At 36.2% G+C, this 19,363-nt stretch overlaps 2 protein-coding genes across 5 annotated transcripts in view; one reads left to right on the forward strand and one right to left on the reverse strand.

Annotated features, from left to right (window-relative positions):
* Positions 1 to 2,018: 2,018 nt before the first annotated feature.
* On the reverse strand, positions 2,019 to 7,812 carry LOC106877722 (translation initiation factor IF-3, mitochondrial). The gene is made up of 3 exons (XM_014926681.2): positions 7,589 to 7,812; positions 5,776 to 6,283; positions 2,019 to 2,514 (listed from the first exon to the last, which is right to left on the reverse strand). The coding sequence occupies exons 1-3, from the start codon at positions 7,618 to 7,620 to the stop codon at positions 2,383 to 2,385; spliced, it is 672 nt and encodes a 223-aa protein (XP_014782167.1). The 5' UTR covers positions 7,621 to 7,812; the 3' UTR covers positions 2,019 to 2,382.
* Positions 7,813 to 7,851: 39 nt separating this feature from the next.
* The window catches only part of LOC106877726 (pre-mRNA 3'-end-processing factor FIP1), a 20,078-nt gene continuing 8,566 nt past the window's right edge, over positions 7,852 to 19,363 (forward strand). For 2 of the 4 annotated variants that reach the window (XM_014926690.2, XM_014926691.2), the window contains exons 1-10: positions 7,852 to 7,968; positions 9,316 to 9,355; positions 10,175 to 10,307; positions 11,205 to 11,311; positions 13,014 to 13,063; positions 13,235 to 13,366; positions 15,371 to 15,480; positions 16,798 to 16,873; positions 17,691 to 17,859; positions 18,741 to 18,862. In XM_014926690.2, the coding sequence (XP_014782176.1) occupies positions 7,905 to 7,968; positions 9,316 to 9,355; positions 10,175 to 10,307; positions 11,205 to 11,311; positions 13,014 to 13,063; positions 13,235 to 13,366; positions 15,371 to 15,480; positions 16,798 to 16,873; positions 17,691 to 17,859; positions 18,741 to 18,862 (1,003 nt within the window). In that variant the 5' untranslated portion in view covers positions 7,852 to 7,904. The remainder of the gene's footprint in view (positions 7,969 to 9,315; positions 9,356 to 10,174; positions 10,308 to 11,204; positions 11,312 to 13,013; positions 13,064 to 13,234; positions 13,367 to 15,370; positions 15,481 to 16,797; positions 16,874 to 17,690; positions 17,860 to 18,740; positions 18,863 to 19,363) is intronic. The other 2 variants (XM_014926692.2, XM_014926693.2) reach the window with 1 other exon arrangement.

Raw genomic sequence — 19,363 nt, forward strand, 5'->3', positions numbered from 1 at the left:
AACAGTTTAATCAACTCTAATGCTGAACAACAGAGGCAAGTCGCTAAACATTTCTCATAATTATAGAATAACAATCTAATGTTAATGTAATCAGCGAGTTTCTTTTAATTAACCTCTTATTAACATCTGAGAATTAATTGATAGTGTCACTACATTAGCAGCTTATGTTGTCCAGCACTAGTTATCTCTCCTTCAACCATGTCTATCTGTCTCTCATTCTTTACTTCTTCTTTCAGCAATTGGATAGCGGTCATACTGGAGCACTGCCTCAAAGTGTTCAGTCAACCAAATCAATCCCAACACTTATTTATAACTCTGGTACTTATTCTATTCTGTGAAAACATATCTGACCGAGGGGAAAAGTTACTTTGCTTGGAAACAGGAAAGAGTTGGCAACAAAAGGGATATGGGGCCAAAGACAAGTATTCCTCAATAAAAAGGCTCCAACCTATACAAGCATAGAAAAGTGGACTTCAAAAAGATGATGATTATATATATATATATATATATATATATAGATGGCGTTAGGAAGGGCATCCAGCTGTAGAAACTCTGCCAAATTAGATTGGAGCCTGGTGTTGCCATCCGGTTTCACCAGTCCTCAGTCAAATCGTCCAACCCATGCTAGCATGGAAGGCGGACGTTAAACGATGATGATGATGATATATATGGAGAGAGAGAGAGAGAAAGGGGGGTGCTGGAAAGTTTCTGGCTTTAAGGGTATCATGAAAGGCCTGGTTGGGGACCCAATGTTTCGAGTTCTTTTACAGGGCTTAGAAAAACTGAAGGACTGCTGCAATAAGTGTGCGAGTCTGAGAGGGGACTATGTTGAATAAAATCATAACTAACTAATCTGCCTGTATTTTCTTTTACCTAAAGCCAGGAACTTTTCAGCAACCTCTTGTATATAGATATATATATACACACACACACAACTATTTATATATATATAAATTTTCCACAGACATAACAAAAGTTGCCTGGATGATTCACACAGTGTCTCCTATTCATGATCTAACACAATGAATACAGTTAAAACAATAATCATGTAGAGCGAGAGATACACATACCACACGTGACAGCAGCGCAAACGACACTGAGAGTTACCAAGAACAAACTGACGTATTTGGCACTTGCACACAATACGTCAACTCCATCTATTGCTAAACTGAATAATTAACTTTCTCATCATTCGTTTTATTGCTGTTATTTCTTTAATTTTGAATTAAGACCGCTTTTATTGTAGCAAATTTTATAATACGGCCTACATCTAGCCAAAAGTATAGTTATAATCTTGCGCATGTGTATAACTCAAAATCCTGACTGCTAGAACAATTCTCTGCGCAGATTCAGAATCAGCATCCTCGATTTAATCTAAAACACATGCTTCTACCTCAGTCGTAAAATCTTTGTTGTCCTGTGTAATAAATGTCACTCATATTTCCTTTCATCTTCTACTTCTTTCAGTCATTTACTGTGAGAGTGCAAGGGCACTACCTTGACGAATTTTAGTCAAGCAAATTGACCCCATACTAATTTTTTGAAGCATAGTACTTATCTCATTGGTCTCTTTTGCCAAACTGCTAAGTTATGTGGATGTAAACACAGCAACACTGGTTGTCAAGTAGTCATAGGGAACAAACACAGACGCACAGATATACAATAGGTTTCTTTCAGCTTCTGTCATCCAGTTCCTCTTATAAGGCTTTGGTCAGCCTAAGGCTATAGTAGAAGACACTTGCCCAAGATGCCATGCAGTGGGACTGAAACCAGAACCATGTGGTTGGGAATCAACCACATGATTCTGGGATGGAGTTTTTTTATTGAGGCAGATTTGTCTGGCCAGACACCCTTCCTGTTGCCAACCCTTATGTTTCTGAGTAATAGATTAACTATTTAATCAATATACTAATCTGCATTTATCCTGATTAATCAACTGTGTTAGAAAAAGAGACGTAGATGGACAATGATCATTCAAAATTGAGCAATTTTAAAATAATTAAAAGTAGAGACAAACATCATTATAAAATCTTTAATAAATTTGAATCCAAGATTATTTTTTATTTAAAATTCATTTTCATTTATGTGAATTATTTTAAAAGTTTCACAGTAATAATTTCAATGATATAAGATAATAATTACTCTCATTTTGTTAAATAAAAACATGTCTTGTTCCTCCAAGAAAATTAAATTTATAGAACATTGTTGGCTAATACTTTAAATCATTTATTTCCATTTCTAATGTTAATGGAACCCTTCAATTCATTATGTTCATTTGCTTGGTTTGTTTTTGGTAATCATTTTTGTAATCATCAGCTTCAATTGGATGAGAACACAGCCATTGAAAGAGACAGCATCCACGGAAACAGATGACAGGACAAATTATGCTGTTTTTTTACGGAGAAGTACTATTATTTCTGTGGCTGTGCTACTGGCTTCCTTAATGTTGGCTATGGAACTGGTTTCTTCTGTTATCCGTTTCATAAACTTTAATTGAATTCTTCGGCTTTCAGTCTGCATTGAAAATTAAAAAATAAAATAGGCATATCAGGAGTAATGTTGGCAAAATTCAGGAAGTATGGAATTTTCGAAGGATACAGTGTCATAGTGTCCTGACAACTAACAACTGTCATGGGTAATTTATTCCATGCATCAACAATTTTGAGGGTGAAATCAAAGTTTTAGAAAGTCATAGGTGCTGCATTGTTCTGTTAAACCAATCAATCAATGTCTCTGATTTATAGAGATGGAAATTGTTGAGCAGATTTGGATACAAGTAACAATATTGTTGACTCATATATATATGTGTGTGTGTGTGTGTTTTAGTAAAATTTTTAAAATTAATCTAAACAAGAGAGAGTTAATATTCCATTCAGTGAATTTTGGTCAACTTTGCTGCTTGATAAAAATAGCAATATCTCTAATCAGATCTCTCTCTCTCTCTCTCATATATATATATATATATATATATATATATATATATATACATATATATATACTGTAAAAGCACCCACTACACTCTCGGATTGGTTGGCGTTAGGAAGGGCATCCAGCTGTAGAAACTCTGCCAAATCAGATTGGAGCCTGGTGTAACCACCTGGTTCACCAGTCCTCAGTCAAATCGTCCAACCCATGCTAGCATGGAAAGCGGACGTTAAACGATGATGATGATGATGATTTTAGGACAGTTAACCCTTCGTGGGCCGGCAGAGTTGGAATTACACAAAAGGCCATTGGGATCCCGAGGGACCCACACTATCCATAAAGTAACATTTGTTTAATCTTGTATATATGTGCGAGTGCATGATATAGAACAAGAAATTTAGCATCTTATAGGTTTATATTTGTAATTATTAGCATTTAATAGAGGGGAATTAAAATATAATTCATTGACTGAAAAAATCCTTTATCGAAAGAAATCAACAGTTTTTATAGTTTTATAAACTATACATATAGTACTAAATATAAAATAAAACAAAATTATTTAGCATACTGATTCATACCAGTACAAATAGTTATAGTTCATCAGAATATTTGAAAAAAGAACAGAAAAAAAATAATTCCACAGAAGGCCGATGGGGTCCAGTTGGGCCGCATGGAAACTTTTAACTCAGTGGCTGTGTGGTAAGTAGCTTGCTTACCAACCACATGGTTCCGGGTTCAGTCCCACTGCATGGCACCTTGGGCAAGTGTCTTCTACTATAGCCTCGGGCCGACCAAAGCCTTGTGAGTGGATTTGGTAGACGGAAACTGAAAGAAGCCCGTCGTATATATGTATATATATATATATGTGTGTGTGTGTTTATGTGTCCGTGTCTATATATATGTGGTGTGTTTACGTCCCCGTAACTTAGCGGTTCGGCAAAAGAGACCGATAGAATAAGTACTAGGCTTCCAAAGAATAAGTCCTGGGGTCGATTTGCTCGACTAAAGGCGGTGCTCCAGCATGGCCGCAGTCAAATGACTGAAACAAGTAAAGAGTATGTGCATACATAAACTATTGACAATAAAAGTCATGATATATAAAAATCATTTACATAAAGAATAGTAAAAATTGCATAACTTATAAAATTTGCTGAAGTCCCATGGGACTCCACCGGCTCACGAAAGGTTAATGTTCGCATTGCGATTACTGTCTGTGTGTGAATGTGTAGTGATATTAGTACAGTGAAGCTTTGGTTTATGAATGCCTCTAATCACAGACAAGTCGGTACACGAAAACGTTTCTGGTGACGAACAGTGTCTCGAATAACGAACACGCAAGCTGGCAATGATGGTTGATAAGCCGAGAGTATCAGCGAGGGCGCGTCAGTTGTTGTCTAGCTTTTGCTTAGTGAACGAATTCTCTTGAATTTCCTATGAGAAAAATGGTTTCGGTTTACGAATATTTCAAATGACATTTAATGAACGAATTAAATTCGTTCGTTAAATGTAATTTGAAATATTCGTAAACCGAGATTCCACTGAATAGTTAATGTTTTAATGTTAGTTATAAAATGGAAGGTTTAATTATTCGCAATGATTTCGCTATCATAAATAAATAATGACCATAGCGTTAAATCAGATGATTGAAAAAATACTAAGCGTTAACTAAAATTCTCTTTCTTTTTATTCAGCAAATAACCCTCCGGAGAATTAATCTGAACCGTATGGACTCTCCGTATAACCTTTAATTACAAATAATTGTATCCATTCTATTGTGTATAGAGTATTCAATTAAACAACGGTCTTTCTCATCGAATACTGGACATATTTTATTAATAACAATAGGCATTGACTAAGTAAGGGATACGACTCTGACGTTTCTAGAGTTATTTCCCTTTATATCTAAACTTTTTTTTTAAAAATCACTTTTACTTTGGTTATTTCTAATATTGAACATATTGGAAACAGTCAAACCTTTCAGTTACGTAACTTAAAAGTGAGTTTAGTACCAGAAATTCTTAATTAAATTATCAATTAGCATTTGTATATATATTAGCAAATGTAGCGATATTAATGTGGCAAACAAGAGAAGTGAATTAGTAAGTGTAAGAGAGGAAAAGAGGCTGAGAGGGATGAAAGAGAAGGATGGAAGGAATGTGTGCTTATATTTAATATCTTGAATATGTTGTGGAACCTCCACATAGCTAATTTAAAGCGATGAGCTGGCAAAATCTTTAGCAACATTTCAGCTGCTCTTTTGTTTTGAGATCAAATTCCACCAAGATCAACTTTGCCTTTCATCCTTTTGGGGTTGATAAAATAAGTACCAGCTGAGCACTGGCGTTGATGCAATCGACTTACCCCTAATATCTGGAATCGTTTGCCTTATGCCAAAATTTGAAATCCATATCTTAGATATATGTGGAGGCACATGGCCTAGTGCTTAGAGCAGTGGACTCGCGGTCGAAGGATCATGGATTTGAATCTCAGACTGGGCGATGTGTGTGTTTATGAGTGAAACACCTAAGCTCTACACACCTCCAGCAGAAGGTAATGGTGAACTTCTGCTGACTCTTTCATCACAACTTTTTCTCACTCTCTCCTCCTGCATCTAGCAGCACACCTGAGATGGACCAGCGTCTTGTCCAGGTGGGGAACCCATATGCCAATGAAACTGGGAAACCGGCCTTTATGAGCCAAGCATGGCTCAAGAAGGAACAAACATCTTAGATATATAGGTATAATTAAACTAAAGACTAAAAAAATTATTAAAGGGAAAAGACAACCAGTTTCATTGTATTTTTTCTTAACATTTAGTAAAAATCTTTAGATTTATAAAATAACCCTTACCTCGTTATCACAATTTGACACTTTTATCTTCATTCTTATATTGATATTCTTCTCCAGTAACTCTTTCATTTTGTTTAACTTAACAAGAAAATCATGTTCCGATATGGTACTTTTTATGTGAAGAGTTTTCTCTATAGCGGATTTTTCTTTTTTGAATTTTTTCAGAGTGAGCCGAGATTCAGTTAACTGTTTACCTGTCATCAATTGATAATGTGGTTCTAATTCGTCCTCATTTATTTGTACTAATTTGAGGTCCTTTAATTTTGCCAGCTTCTGAGCCTCATTTTTCTCAACAACAGGTAACAGATGACCAGTCTCATCAAATAATTTAATCAACTTTGGTATTTCTTGTTCAGTGTTATCACCAACAGGTAGTTTACTAATAGCATTACTTTTCTTATATTTTGACTGCTTCCCAGTTGAAGCAAATCTCAGCTGAATGCTGACAGGAGCTGTGCAGGGTTTTAACTGTGATAGATGTAACAATGGACGATACAGGGAAGAAAATCTGAAAAATAGAATATTAGCTTTCATAGACATATTACAACTATGATGATGTATAGAGGATATAGAGTAGTCTGCACTTTCCCTTTCAGCTTTCTGTACACTTCGTTTGAATTGGAGTTCAAGGAAGGGTATTACTTAAGTCTTGTCTTTCTGAAAGCAGATCATGAATTTCTGCTGATTTGTCTGAGAATCAGTCATTGGACTGACATGATTTAAATCCCACTGAAGAACTTGCAGCCTGATATACTTTTGTTTTGAAATCTTCCCATAGATTGTTTGGGTCAAGATTGATACTTTCTATAGCATTGTGGAATCTTTGTATGTTGCTTGGTAATTTGAAGTTTGCAACATTTAACTTTTTGAGTACCTCAGAACCAGACTGCTGACTTTTAGGCATTATTGAAAAGTTTTATATTTCCATGCACTAGACAACGGTCAGTCCAGCTCCCTGCTCCTCTCATGGTCCGAACACTAGAAACATCTTTCATATCACGCTTTCTGATCAAAATATAATCTATGGGATGCCAGTCCTTAGATCTTGGGTGGTTTTATATTTATTTTTCTGTTTGAACAGAGTGTTGTTAACAACCAGATTATTCTCAGTACATACATATATAAACATACCTATACACACACACGCATATATATGTGTGTATGTGCATGCAAAATATATTTGTATACATATGCGTACGTATTTACCACTTTTAGCATGTCAAATGATCACGCTTTCCTGAAGAGAACTAATAACATCGAAACCTGTCCATTGCTTTAAAGACGAGGACCGCTCTCTGTTTTAACTTTATTTCCGAAACACGTCAGCTAACTGATTTACAGGAAGTTATCTCGCTTATACATTGTTTTTAGATTTTAAAAATCACGGGGTAAGCTTTTATACATTAATGACATGGGTCATCTTCAGTTTCAAAAAAAATTTTTTTTTAAACATACAAAGAAGCGACAACAGATCCAAAGAGAACAAAGACAACAGAGGTCAACGGAGCCGCTGAGCTGAATGTCGTTAATGACAAGCGTAGATATACATCGTAAACACGTAATTGAACTGACTGGTAAAAACGAGAGCCGCTGTTACTTATTTTACACAATAATAAATACAGACACTAACCAAAATAGCAGAAATTGCAAACATCAATAAATTTACTTAAGAAACAAAACTATAATGCTTTAAAATTTAGTAATTTTTTTTAAAGAATAAAATATGTAGATGTACATGACTGAAATTAATGCTATCCTGACCGCATACAAATATCAGTGTCAATAGATCGTAAGAAAATATCATGCAACTTACATCCTTCGTTGACCAACGGCAATTGCAGCCATGCTATTTATTATTACACCGCTAACTATTTTTTTTTTTTTTTTACATGTTAATGCAGAAAATGTTTTCTAAAAGTAGCATACTTTTATCTTTGAAATTTCCCAACTTTTGATTTAAAATAAAAAAGACACAAACGTATAATTTTAAAATAAAGAAAGTTCTTTTTTTAAAAAAATTAATACAAGATTCGTATTAACTAAAGCATTATATGAAAAAAAAATAACTCGGAAACAAAGTCTCGTTTGCGTGAGAGTTTAGTCCGTGATTTGTTGTGTGAAGCTTAATAATGGATGCAACTGCGCCGCCAACAGTTGACGGAGTTGAAGACGACGATGCCTGGTTGTATGGAGGTAGGCTTACTCTTGTATTTTTGTTGCTGGAGATAGTTAAGTTCGTGTGTATTCATTATATCTATTCTTCGACATATTGGATGCTTTGCACCAGTCCGGTTCCGACCTCGACCCTATCAACTTTTCCCTTTTTCTGCTTTATCTGTATTTGCCTCCCTTATAAAATTCTGACTCTAAAAACACATCAAAATATGTCATTATTTTATTAAAAAAACCCTTTCATTGCTTACATTGTATGAAATAAGGAGTTGTAATTTTCATTCCTTTCTTTAATGGCGTTGGTAATTTGAAGGAAAACAAATTATTTCAACTGGGGATTGAAACCAGATTGCATGCTCCGTTTGTCGAAAATTTACCCTCATTCTATGTTGCAAAATTAATTTTAATTTTTTAAACACATCTTTCAGTAATTTAAATCTAAATTCAAATCTATAAAATGTTTCAATTTTCTTTAAACAATTGTGGGTTTTTTTTACATTTGCAATTGTTTTTGAGTGAGGATTCCATCAAATTTACTGATTATTGTGAAATGTGAGAGGTGTCCACTTTGTCACTTTCCTCTATAATTCTTTTCATGTCCATCTGGTTTTTTTTTCTTTTCTGTGAAACAATTTAATACCAAATATTATTGTAACTACTTATGGGATGTATGATATCTGTTGCATTAGCACTAAGTATTTGTTTACTTTCTCTCGAAGTGGATAATTTCATTGAAATAAATTGCATGGTATTTTGTATGGCATATCTACACGTGTATTCCCGCGAGAAAGTTTCATTAAAAAAAAAATCCATTATTCTGTGCCAGTATGAAAAATGGATGTTAAATGATGATTTTATGTGTGTGTGTGTGTTCATGCTATATTATTAGCATTATCCTGCGTTTGAGAATAAATTATTACCTTATCTGTATCTTTCAATACATCTCAACACTTCTAAAGCAAACTTTGTTGACTTTCAAGTTTAATTTATATATATATCTATATCAAGCAGTGTCATGTGCTTACAGTCAACCACAAAAGCATGTCTGGATTATTTGACATTTTGCATAATCTTTATAAGCAAAACTTCATAACTATGTCCAGGCTGTTTTGTTGTTTGATAGACTGTGAGATTACTAATTTGCTTGGATGCAAGTGTGGGTTAGCAACAGAAATAGGATCTGGTCATAGAAAAATCTGCCTTAACAATTTTGTCTGACCCATGCAAGCATGGGCAAGTGAATCTTAGAATGATGATGATACAAAATAATTCATTTCAACTATTAGTTGATGTTGTATTTTATTTGTATCTTATAGTCATCTCTAAATTTATTGTTATTTTGATTTGTTCTTTTTTTTTTTTTTCTAGATTCTGAAAGTAAAGAAAATTCAGAACCTCCTCCAACTAGGTAAGTGTTTCCTTGAAATTGATTTTTAAGGCTTGCTCTGGTTATCTTAGAGCATTGATTTTCAACCAGGGTCCATATAAGATTTAGTTGTTAAAATTTATGTGCAATAAATTGACTATGTATTTACAATACACTAAATATTTAATTATAAAAATATAAGAGGATTTTTTAAACATTGAATGGCTATGGGGGTCCACCTGAGTAAGATAGGGATCAAAGGGGCCCATGAGTAAATACTGGTTGAGAATCACTGCTTTAGAAGAAAACTTCAAACATTTGATGAACAAATTTTTAAGAACTGAAGTGGAATGACATAGAGGCTGTTTGGCAGCCATGAATACTTGCACAAAAGCCGTGGTTGCTGACCACACATACCTTTGCTACATGCCATGGAGGCCATCATATGTCTCTGTGACAGCCATAGATGTTGTCTGCTGCACATTCTTGATCGGTAATAGTGTGAACATGTGGTATATCAAAGATACTATATGAACATGCCTGTGTGATATATCATGGATACTGTCTACAGACTATGCCTTATGTCCTTAGTAAGATACGTAACTGTGAACCAAGCTGGAAAACCACAACCCTGATACACTATAAATTGTTCAGTTTTTAGAATAGATTCTACTTGAAACCTAATGTGTTTGAACAAATCTCCATCTCATGAAACAAATTGGATGTAGAACAAAAATTACTGATCAATTCTCATAACCAAATTGAATTTTGTGTTTTTTTTTTTTCTTCGTTTGTTTGTCTGTAAACTTTTGAGAACAATTTCTGCAATAAATGTAACAAATATTTTTGTTTTATGTTTAGTGATGGCAGAAACGATGCTGATGAAAGCGTAAAATCTGAAGGCTCAGTAAAAGAAAGTAGTCCTCCATCGGCAACTAATGGATCTAGTCAGGCCAAACCTAAAGACCCTGATGATAAGGAAGCGGGAGAATTGGTAAGTCTGGTCTCGCATTATAATTTCAATCACTGTGATCTGTGAAATATTTGTATTTCATTCAAATCGTGTAGTGCCCATTTGTCGAGCTTTTTTGATTTTCCAATTGCGTGCAAATGGTTGCAGGCAGTTTTCTAACTAACTTGAAGTTCTTTTGCCAGTTCTCAAGTGGTTTTACATGGATCTTTCTCACTGACAGTCTTTAATTGACCGTCATCGATGACAGTTGGACGTTCACTATGCTCATGATCTTCAAGGCTCAGGTCTCCACTGCGAAATCGTTTAAACCATTTTTGAGCTGACCACTCACTGGTCATTTCCTCATCAAATGTTTCGTTGATATCGTGAGCAGTTTCAGCTGCTTTATGTCCTTTTTTTAAAGTTGAATATCAAAATCGCTCGAATATCGTGCTTTGACAGTCCCATTTCAGATTATTGTAACAATGGTGAAAAATATATCAATGTTGATTTATTGATGCATTTGGGCAAGTCCATGTCTGTATTATCAGACAATTGAAAAAGAAATGTTTAAAATAAATTCAAAACTCTGCAAAAATCCCATACAAATTCTTCATGGTTCAAAACGTTGCTTACTTTTTACTAAACCTGATATATATTTATAAATATGATGGGCTTCTTTTAATTTCTGTCTACCAAATATCCACTCAAAAGGCTTTCATTGGCCTGGGTTTGTAGTAGAAAACACTTGCCCATGTAGTGGGGCTGAACCTGAAATCACATGATTGGAAACAGATTTGTTAACCACACAACCAATGATTTAAAATGTTTGTTTCCTTTCTGTCTCCCATGTGATTCTCTTCTGAAGTTAGTGATAGTCATCTGTTGATGACCTTTTGACTTTTGTTGAAATGAACGTGTAACATTTTGTATTTCCAGAGCGGAGAAGAAGATCTTGGTGACCGGAAAGAAGATGACGATTCCGATGATGATGATTTGGTCCAGGTTACGATTGGTGACATCAAGTCAGGACCATCAGTCTATGAGTAAATTGCCATCTTTCTTTTCTAAAGAAATAGAAAATATCTCAGAATTTAATCATAATAGTTATACTGACCCTAGAGGCATCTAAATCTCTTGGGTGACCCACAGATTCAACATAACAGCTTTGGTAATGTGGCACTCTGTGTATGTGTTTGTGTAAGAGTAATTTTGTCTCTGATCAAATGTTTGATGCAAAAAACATTCTATGTCTGATATATTACCAACATTAATTTGAAACCTGAAATCGAAATCGAATCGAATCCGATGACTGGCACCCATGCCAACCTCTCCTTCATTGGACACTAAACTCTGCTTGCGAAGACCTGTTGGGGCAAGTGAAATCGAAATTGAACCATCCCCGATGACTGGTCACCGCGCCAGTGGAGCACTAACAGCACTGTCGAGCGTGTTCATTGCCAGAGCAGCTGTCTGGCTTCCGTGCTAGTGGCCCGTAAATAGCACCATTAGAGTGTTATCAGCGTTGCCTTCTAGCACTTGAGCTGGTGGCACGTTAGAAAATCTTTCGAGCAAGGTCCTTGCCAGTGCCGCTGGACTGGCTCCTGTGCAGGTGGCACGTAAAAGCACCCACTACACTCACAGAGTGGTTGATGTTAGGAAGGGCATCCAGCTGTAGAAACTCTGCCAGATCAGATTGGAGCCTGGTGCAGCCTTCTGGCTTGCCAGTCCTCAGTCAAATTGTCCAACCCATGCTAACATGGAAAGTGGACGTTAAACGATGATGATGATGATGATGATCAATCCTTTAGCATTTAAACTGGATGTATCCAGTCAAAATATTCTACTTTTTTTATGTTCAAAGTGGCCAAATCTGACATCTCACACCTACACTAGAATGTTATTTTGAACATAAACAATCACATCATTGGAATATCAAGGTTACAAGATAATGCAGGATAAATTCAAAATAATGTGAATAAGCAAGCATTACATTTGGCAGAATAATCTGAACACTAAAAGGTTAAATGGAATGGTTCTATTATTCAGAAGCATTTTGCTATCTTTTAGCACTTGTCTTCACATCTCGCCTTTGTTTAATTAACTACAATTAAGTGATACTTAAAAAAATATTAAACTTTATTCACTTTATTAAAAGTTTTTTATAAAATAGCTTGCTTCCAGTCAGCCATCATAATCATCCATTTTCACATGCTTGCACAGGTGTAATAGAATTTGATGAGGTAGATTTTCTATGGCTAGATGCCATTACTGTTGCTACCCCGCACATGTTTCTAAGCAAGGTAATATTTCTCCATGACAGCGATGTTCATTTGCAACCCTCACGATAAGTTGAGACAAGAATATGTCTACCATATCTACTTGTGTGCTCTTTGTCGACCTGGGGCTACAGTAGAAGACACTTGCCCAGGGTGCCATGCATTGAGACTGATCCCAAGATCACATGGTTGGGAAACAAGCTCCTCAATCACATAGCCAATACTGTGCCTTGCCATGACAAGTATTGTAGAATAATAGTTTGTTCCTAGTCAGCTCTTTGACCTGAGTTCAATTCCCAAATGAGCCATTGCAGTTCTCCAGACATAGTTAATGACCACAAAAAAAAAAGATCTTCCAGATTTATTTACCTTCAATAACAGATTTTCATTAAATTATTTTGGTTTTTATTGGATTTGTTTTGTTTCATGTTTTTTTTTTAATTCAATTATATTTATTTATTTATTCCAGGACACCAAGAATTTTCAAACAGGGCACTGGTTATAACAAATCTTCCTCAGGTAATTCATATTGTTGAATTAATTTAATTGGAAACTTGAATCAATAAACTGTCTTTAATCTCTAGTTTAATGTGTGCAAAAACATTGTCTTAGTTTAGATGTATATAAAATCTTTCTTATGATTGATTACATAATCCCTTTTAATTCAAGATATATTTTTATAATTCGCAGGAACAAGTGGCTTAAACAAACCTCAAGGAAAAGGAATTGATTTGGAAGCTGTTGGCACAAATAATGGTGTTCCTACATATGACTTTGATTTTGATAGCCTTCAAGCAGAAGATAAACCTTGGAGGAAGCCTGGTGAGTTATTTAACCCTTTAGCATTCAAACCAGCAATATCTGACCTAAATATTCTACCAGTCTTATGTTAAAACTGGCCAGAGCTGGCCTGTTACACCTATCCTACAATGTTTTTTATAAAACTAAGCAATCACATCATGTAAATGTCTTAGCTACAAGATAATGCATGATTAATTCAAAACAATGGGAATAGATAAGCATTACATTTGAGAGAGAGTAATCTAAACACTAAAGGGTTAGCTCTTAGTTTTATGATACCACAATAAAAGCACCCAGTACACTCAGTAAAGAGGTTTGCATTAGGTAGGGCATCCAGCTGTAGAAGCCATGCCAAAGAAAACAAGGGAGTTTACTGCAGTCCTGTTGAACTGACCAACCCATGCTAGCATGGAAAAATGAAAATTAAAAATGATGTGTCTAGGTACAATACTGGTTACAGGTAGGGAAGGAAAGTCATATTATTTTCAGTGACTGGTTTACCAATATCATTTTAAAGTGCAGAGAAAGTGCATGGCTCAGAGGTTAGAGCATCGGGATCACAATCATGAAGTAGTGAGTTCTGTTACTAGGCTGAGCTGTGTGTTGTGTTCTTGAGCAAGACTCTTTATTTCACATTGCTCCAGTTCACTCAGCTGTAGAAATGATTTGTGAAGTCACTGGTGCCAAGTTGTCTCAGCTTTTGCCTTTCCCTTGTATAACATCGGTGGCATGAAGAGGGGAGAGTGGTATGCATGGGCGACTGCTGGTCTTCCATAAACAACTTTGCCCAGATTTGTACCTCGGAGGGGAACTTTCTAGGTGCAATCCCATGGTCTTTCATGATCAAAGGGGCTCCTTGTAAAGTACAACAAATGGATCTGTGAAGGACAATTACAGTGGCCTAAGTTTAGAAAGTCACTGGGTTTTATCAAAGTTATTGCAGTATTGGATAAGGTGCAATGTGGGTTTGGTATCAGGATATGGAAAACTCTAGATGCCTTAGTTCAAAGCAAGCCAACTACAAGGGAAGTTCTTTGGTAAGAACACACAATTTTGCTTTTGATCGGGACCTATTCTCTGATAGGAGCTGAGAAAATGGGATGGTAGTAAACGGCTTGAGAAGAACAATTCAATCTATCCCAGTACAAATGCTTTCGTAAGACATGGGATGAGGTGGTGAAGCATGACCTTCGAATGTTGGACGTCACGAAGGCAATGACAAGTGACGGAGACCTTCGATGATATGCTGTGCTTGAGAAAACTCATCGAGTGAAGTGAAACTGTAGTCGTGGCTTGGAATAGTCGGCGTTAGGAAAGGCATCCCACCATAGAAACCATGCCAGATCAGACTGGAGCCTGTTGCAGCTCTTTGGCTTACCAGTTCCAGTCAAACCATCTAACCCAGTGCTTCGCAGACCGGCGTTGGTCTGCGAGCCATCAGCTGCTGGTATGTGGTTAGTTTCCAGAAAAGAAAGAGACATTATAAAATGCTTATGTAATATTGTATTATTTGTTTACAAAATAGATATACGATAAAAAAAATTGTCAGTTTTTATTATATTCATTATATATATTGTTTCTGGTATCAATTAATATTACTAAGAAATATTACTGGTGCCTGGCACATTGGGGAAAAAAACTGCTAGTACGCCACATCAGATAGTTTGAGAAGCACTGTTCTAACCTATGCCAGCATGGAAAGCGGATGTTAAATGATGATGATGATGATGACAGTAGAACAGTCCCAGTCCTAACTAACTTGGGTTGAACTGATCTTTACTGCTTAATCCTATATGAAACCTAACCTTTTGGGTTTGATTTTAGTTTTTTTTTTATCACAAATATTTCAGTAAACACAGCACAGTCTCAATGGTTGTAAGTAAATCTACATTTTCTTGGTAAGAAGCATCCAGAAATCTAGCAACAATTTTCCATTAACCAGTCACCAGATAATTCATCTGATACAGATAGTGCTTCCAGAAAATTGGCATCTCTGTTGATTGTTGTTGTTTCTGTGTATCCCAGGTGCTGACATAACTGACTATTTCAATTACGGTTTCAATGAAGACACTTGGCAACAGTACTGTGAGAAACAGCGGCGATTACGTATGGAGAATCAAACCAACAAAATAATGGTTAGTACTTTCTGTCAACTGTTTTCCTTTGCTTTGGATGGATAGGTTTGCAACATTATATATTTTTATATGATTATGTATATATCTGCTGTGAGCTGAATTCGGATGTTTAAGGCAAGAACATTCTTCTCTGTAAAAGTTGGGTAGTTTTAAATGTGTGTGTGACTGTGAGTGTGTGTGCGTATGTGAGAGTGTGTGTGAGTGTGCTTGTATGTATAAAATGGGCTTCCATACATTTTCTGTCTTGTAAATTTCTCATGTGTATGACTTAAAATTGCATCCAGTATTCGGTCCCTGGTGAGGAAGTGCCAGGCTTTTGGGGGAGTGTGGAACCACTTCTTAGCCACTATTGTTCCTAGGTCTACTCTGACCTGGAGTAGTGGCACCTGTCAGGGTTCCAGCTATGGGGTAAGTTAGCATATAAATAGAAGTCAGCTGTGAATACAGGAATAAACAGCTCCAGGCCGAATCATGGGTGGCCCCTTGGCAAGGCCTAGCACTCGGTAACTACCCAAGCCAGGGGTTACAGCATGGTGGATGTGAACTATTTCAACAGTAAATATAGCTAGATGCTGAGAGGATGAACAGTGTCACTGGCCAGGATTATCCATTTCAGTTAGTGAACTACCACCATCATTTGTAAGTTGTGTCATGTGCAGGCAAGACGTTCAGATTTTAAAAGAACCAGTATGAATTATCAGTTTGGGCAAGCCAGCCAACTAGATGACGAAGGTATTTCACTGACAAATTATTAGTCAACTTGGGGCCGTGGTATAAAACACTCACCCAAAGTTCAGCGTTGTGAGATTTGAACCAGAAACTATACGGTTTTGAAGTAAATTAATCAGCTATACAGCTAAACTTGAGTTTATTGAATGATTGAGGAATGTAAGTAAACCTCTAGTAGGAAGGGATATGATCATGGATACATTGATCTGAGACTTAATTTTTAGTCAGGCTTATTGACTTCCTGGTTTGAGATGAAGTTGTTTACAGAGGTATTTAATCCTCAATGTGAAAACATGATAGCACTACCTTTCATCTACTTAAACTTAACAATAAGGGAAGAGATTATATAATATTATTTAAAATATTATATTTGTCTGGACAGTGGGGGATGGCTCAGACAATACAATATATTTAACCTAATACTTTGATATTCTTAGCTCAAGTCCTACCCTGCTGTTTGATGAAAATAAGTGCCAGGATCATTTCTCATTCTTTGACAAATTTGGTTATTTTTCTAGTCAGAGAAAATCATTATTGTCACTGTATGTTAATTAAACATTTTTCTATTAAATAATTTCTTTATTTCAGGTTCACCATGCTGGTGCTCCAACACCTGTTGTTAACTCCCGAAGTACACCTGAAGAAAAACCAGCTGTATTAAACAGTAAGATTTCAAAAAATTTTATATATCAATATATATGTGTGTATGTATGTATATATGTTGTTGCTGTTGTTTTAGCATTCACTTTTCCTTGCTTGCTACGGTCAGATGGAATTCACCGACAGATTTTCTACAACTCGATGCCCTTCCTGTTGCCAACCTTCACCTGTTTCCAAGCAAGGTGATATTTCTGTGGCTGGACATGTTATCACAGGAGACTATAAAACAAGAGACACCACTTGCTTACAAATTATGCATGATGTCATGACAAGGAGAAACAAAGACACCAGTATGTGTTTATACACATGCATACATATATGATATGCTTCTTTCAGTTTCCATTTGCAAAATCTACTTTACTCAGAGTGCTGTACAGAGGGACGGAACCCAAAATCATGAGGTTGAGAAGTGAACTTCTTAACCACCCAGCCACGTCTTAGCCTACATACATATATCTATGTGTGTGTGTATTTGTTTCTCCTTGTCTTGATATTGTGCACTAATTGTAAACAAACGTTACTGATATACAAACAGTATCATTTGTTTGTAATCTTCCATCTAAGTATGTCCAGCCTTTGTGTTTCTCATGTTCAAAGAGCTAGGAGAAATATTTCCTTGCTTGGAAACAGGTGAGGGTTGATGATAGGATGAGCATTCAGCCATAGAAAACCTGCCTCAACAAGTATCATTTGACCATGCAGGCATGTAAAAGTGAACGTTGACATGAATCTTTGTAAAATAAAAGCTATAACGACCAAATATGTTTTGATTTCTTTTGATGTTTCTCTGAATTGCTGGTGATTTTTAATGTTTTTCACAGATGCTGGCAATACTCCTGTAAGTTTACTGGGTAAGCGAGCTGCACCTCCTCCTAACAGAAAAATGTCTGGTACAATAGACGTGATTGGAACTACAGCTAGAGACTCAAGAAGACCAGCTCAGTCAGCTAATAATAGTGAACCCATACCAACCACAGATTCCAATGATTAGTGAGTAATGTTACACCACCCTAACTCTTTCTTTTAACTTACATATATATACTTGTTTGTCTTTTAAGCTTCATCATCATTTCAATGTTCACTTTTCCCTGCTTGCATGGCTCAGACGGATTTGTTGAGGCAATCTTTCTATGGCTGGATGCCCTACTTGGTGCCAACCATCACCTGTTTCCAAGCATGGTAATATTTTCCCATTGCCAGATGTGTTTTTACAGAAGACTGAAAATGAAGGGCACTGTTTGTATGGCAGTGATGCTCACCTACAAACATCACAGGGCATCAAGACAAAACACTAACACACACACACACACACACACATACACATATTGGGCTAGCCAGGTGTCTCCTCTCCTGCAAGACACCTGTTTTTGTCTCTCTGTCATACTCTAATCTCTCATCACCTGGAGAAAGTCACTACTTCAATACTCCTCTACACATAACACACCTCTTAGCTGGTGCTACATAAAAAGCATCCAGCACATTCTATAAAGTGGTTGGTTTTAGGAAGAGCAACCTGTCATAGAAGCACTGCCAAAACAGTCGGTTCTGGTTGGTGCATTCTTCTGACTTGCCAGCTTCTGTCAAACTGTCCGCTCCATACTAGCATGAAAAGCATTAAAAATTTCTTTCTGCTGTAGTCTCTTATAGGCTTTTCCCCTGTTGTTTCTTAATTTCCACTCAGTACCAAGCTTGACATTGCTCGTTTGTTTACAAAATGTGTTTTAAAATGTTTACAAAACATGTCAACTATTGTTGACTAAATATTTTGACTGTTATCAGTCTCCTTCCAATCTTCTTACTGGACAACAGCAGCACCAATAAATCTGCTTTGGTTTGTTTATTTATTTTTTTCAAATTTTTATATATTTTAGCCGCAAGCCATATTCTGGAGTTGCACCTTCTGGTATTCAACCGCATCATCCCCATTTGGCACAAATTCCTGAATATGGACTACCTCCACCTGGCATGCCACCCCCTGGTATGCCACCTCCAGGTCAGTATTGCTATGGTGCAAGCTCATCCTCAAGAAACACAAAAGTTTATTTTAATCTGCCATTTTATGCATGTGTGAACTGGATGTTTCCACTGATCTTAGTAATCACATGGAATACTTTATTAATGTTAGTACCCAGATGGACTTAGGTGGAGAAATAGCCAAAACTGTAAAGGATTGCACTAAATAATTACCAGTATTTAGTAGTTGCTTTCTAAATTCTGTTTTAGATTCCATCTGTGAGTTCAGTGAAATGTTATGTGCATAAATTAGTTAAATTAACTGCATCAAGTATGGCTGTGTGGTTAAGAAGTTTGCTTTACAACCATATGGTTTCTGATTCAGTCCTCATGCACATCACCCTGAGTAAGTGTGGGCAGGTATCTACTACCGTCCTCAGGCAAGTGTCGTCTTCTATAGCCTCAGGCTGACCAAAGTGGATTTGGTAGATAGAAACTGAAAGAAACCCATATATATGTGTTTCTCTCCCCCCCCCCCCCC

Source organism: Octopus bimaculoides, chromosome 13, assembly GCF_001194135.2.
Source record: "Octopus bimaculoides isolate UCB-OBI-ISO-001 chromosome 13, ASM119413v2, whole genome shotgun sequence".
Lineage (NCBI taxonomy): Eukaryota > Metazoa > Mollusca > Cephalopoda > Octopoda > Octopodidae > Octopus > Octopus bimaculoides.

What these genes read in the sequence shown, in the direction of transcription:
- LOC106877722 (XM_014926681.2), bottom strand. Translation starts at nt 7,620, where the DNA reads ATGGCTGCAATTGCCGTTGGTCAACGAAGGAT. An exon ending in GCCGTTGGTCAACGAAGGAT is followed by an intron (nt 6,284 to 7,588) that starts GTAAGTTGCATG and finishes TCTATTTTTCAG; the next exon opens with ATTTTCTTCCCTGTATCGTC. An exon ending in TGTCAAATTGTGATAACGAG is followed by an intron (nt 2,515 to 5,775) that starts GTAAGGGTTATT and finishes TTTTCAATGCAG; the next exon opens with ACTGAAAGCCGAAGAATTCA.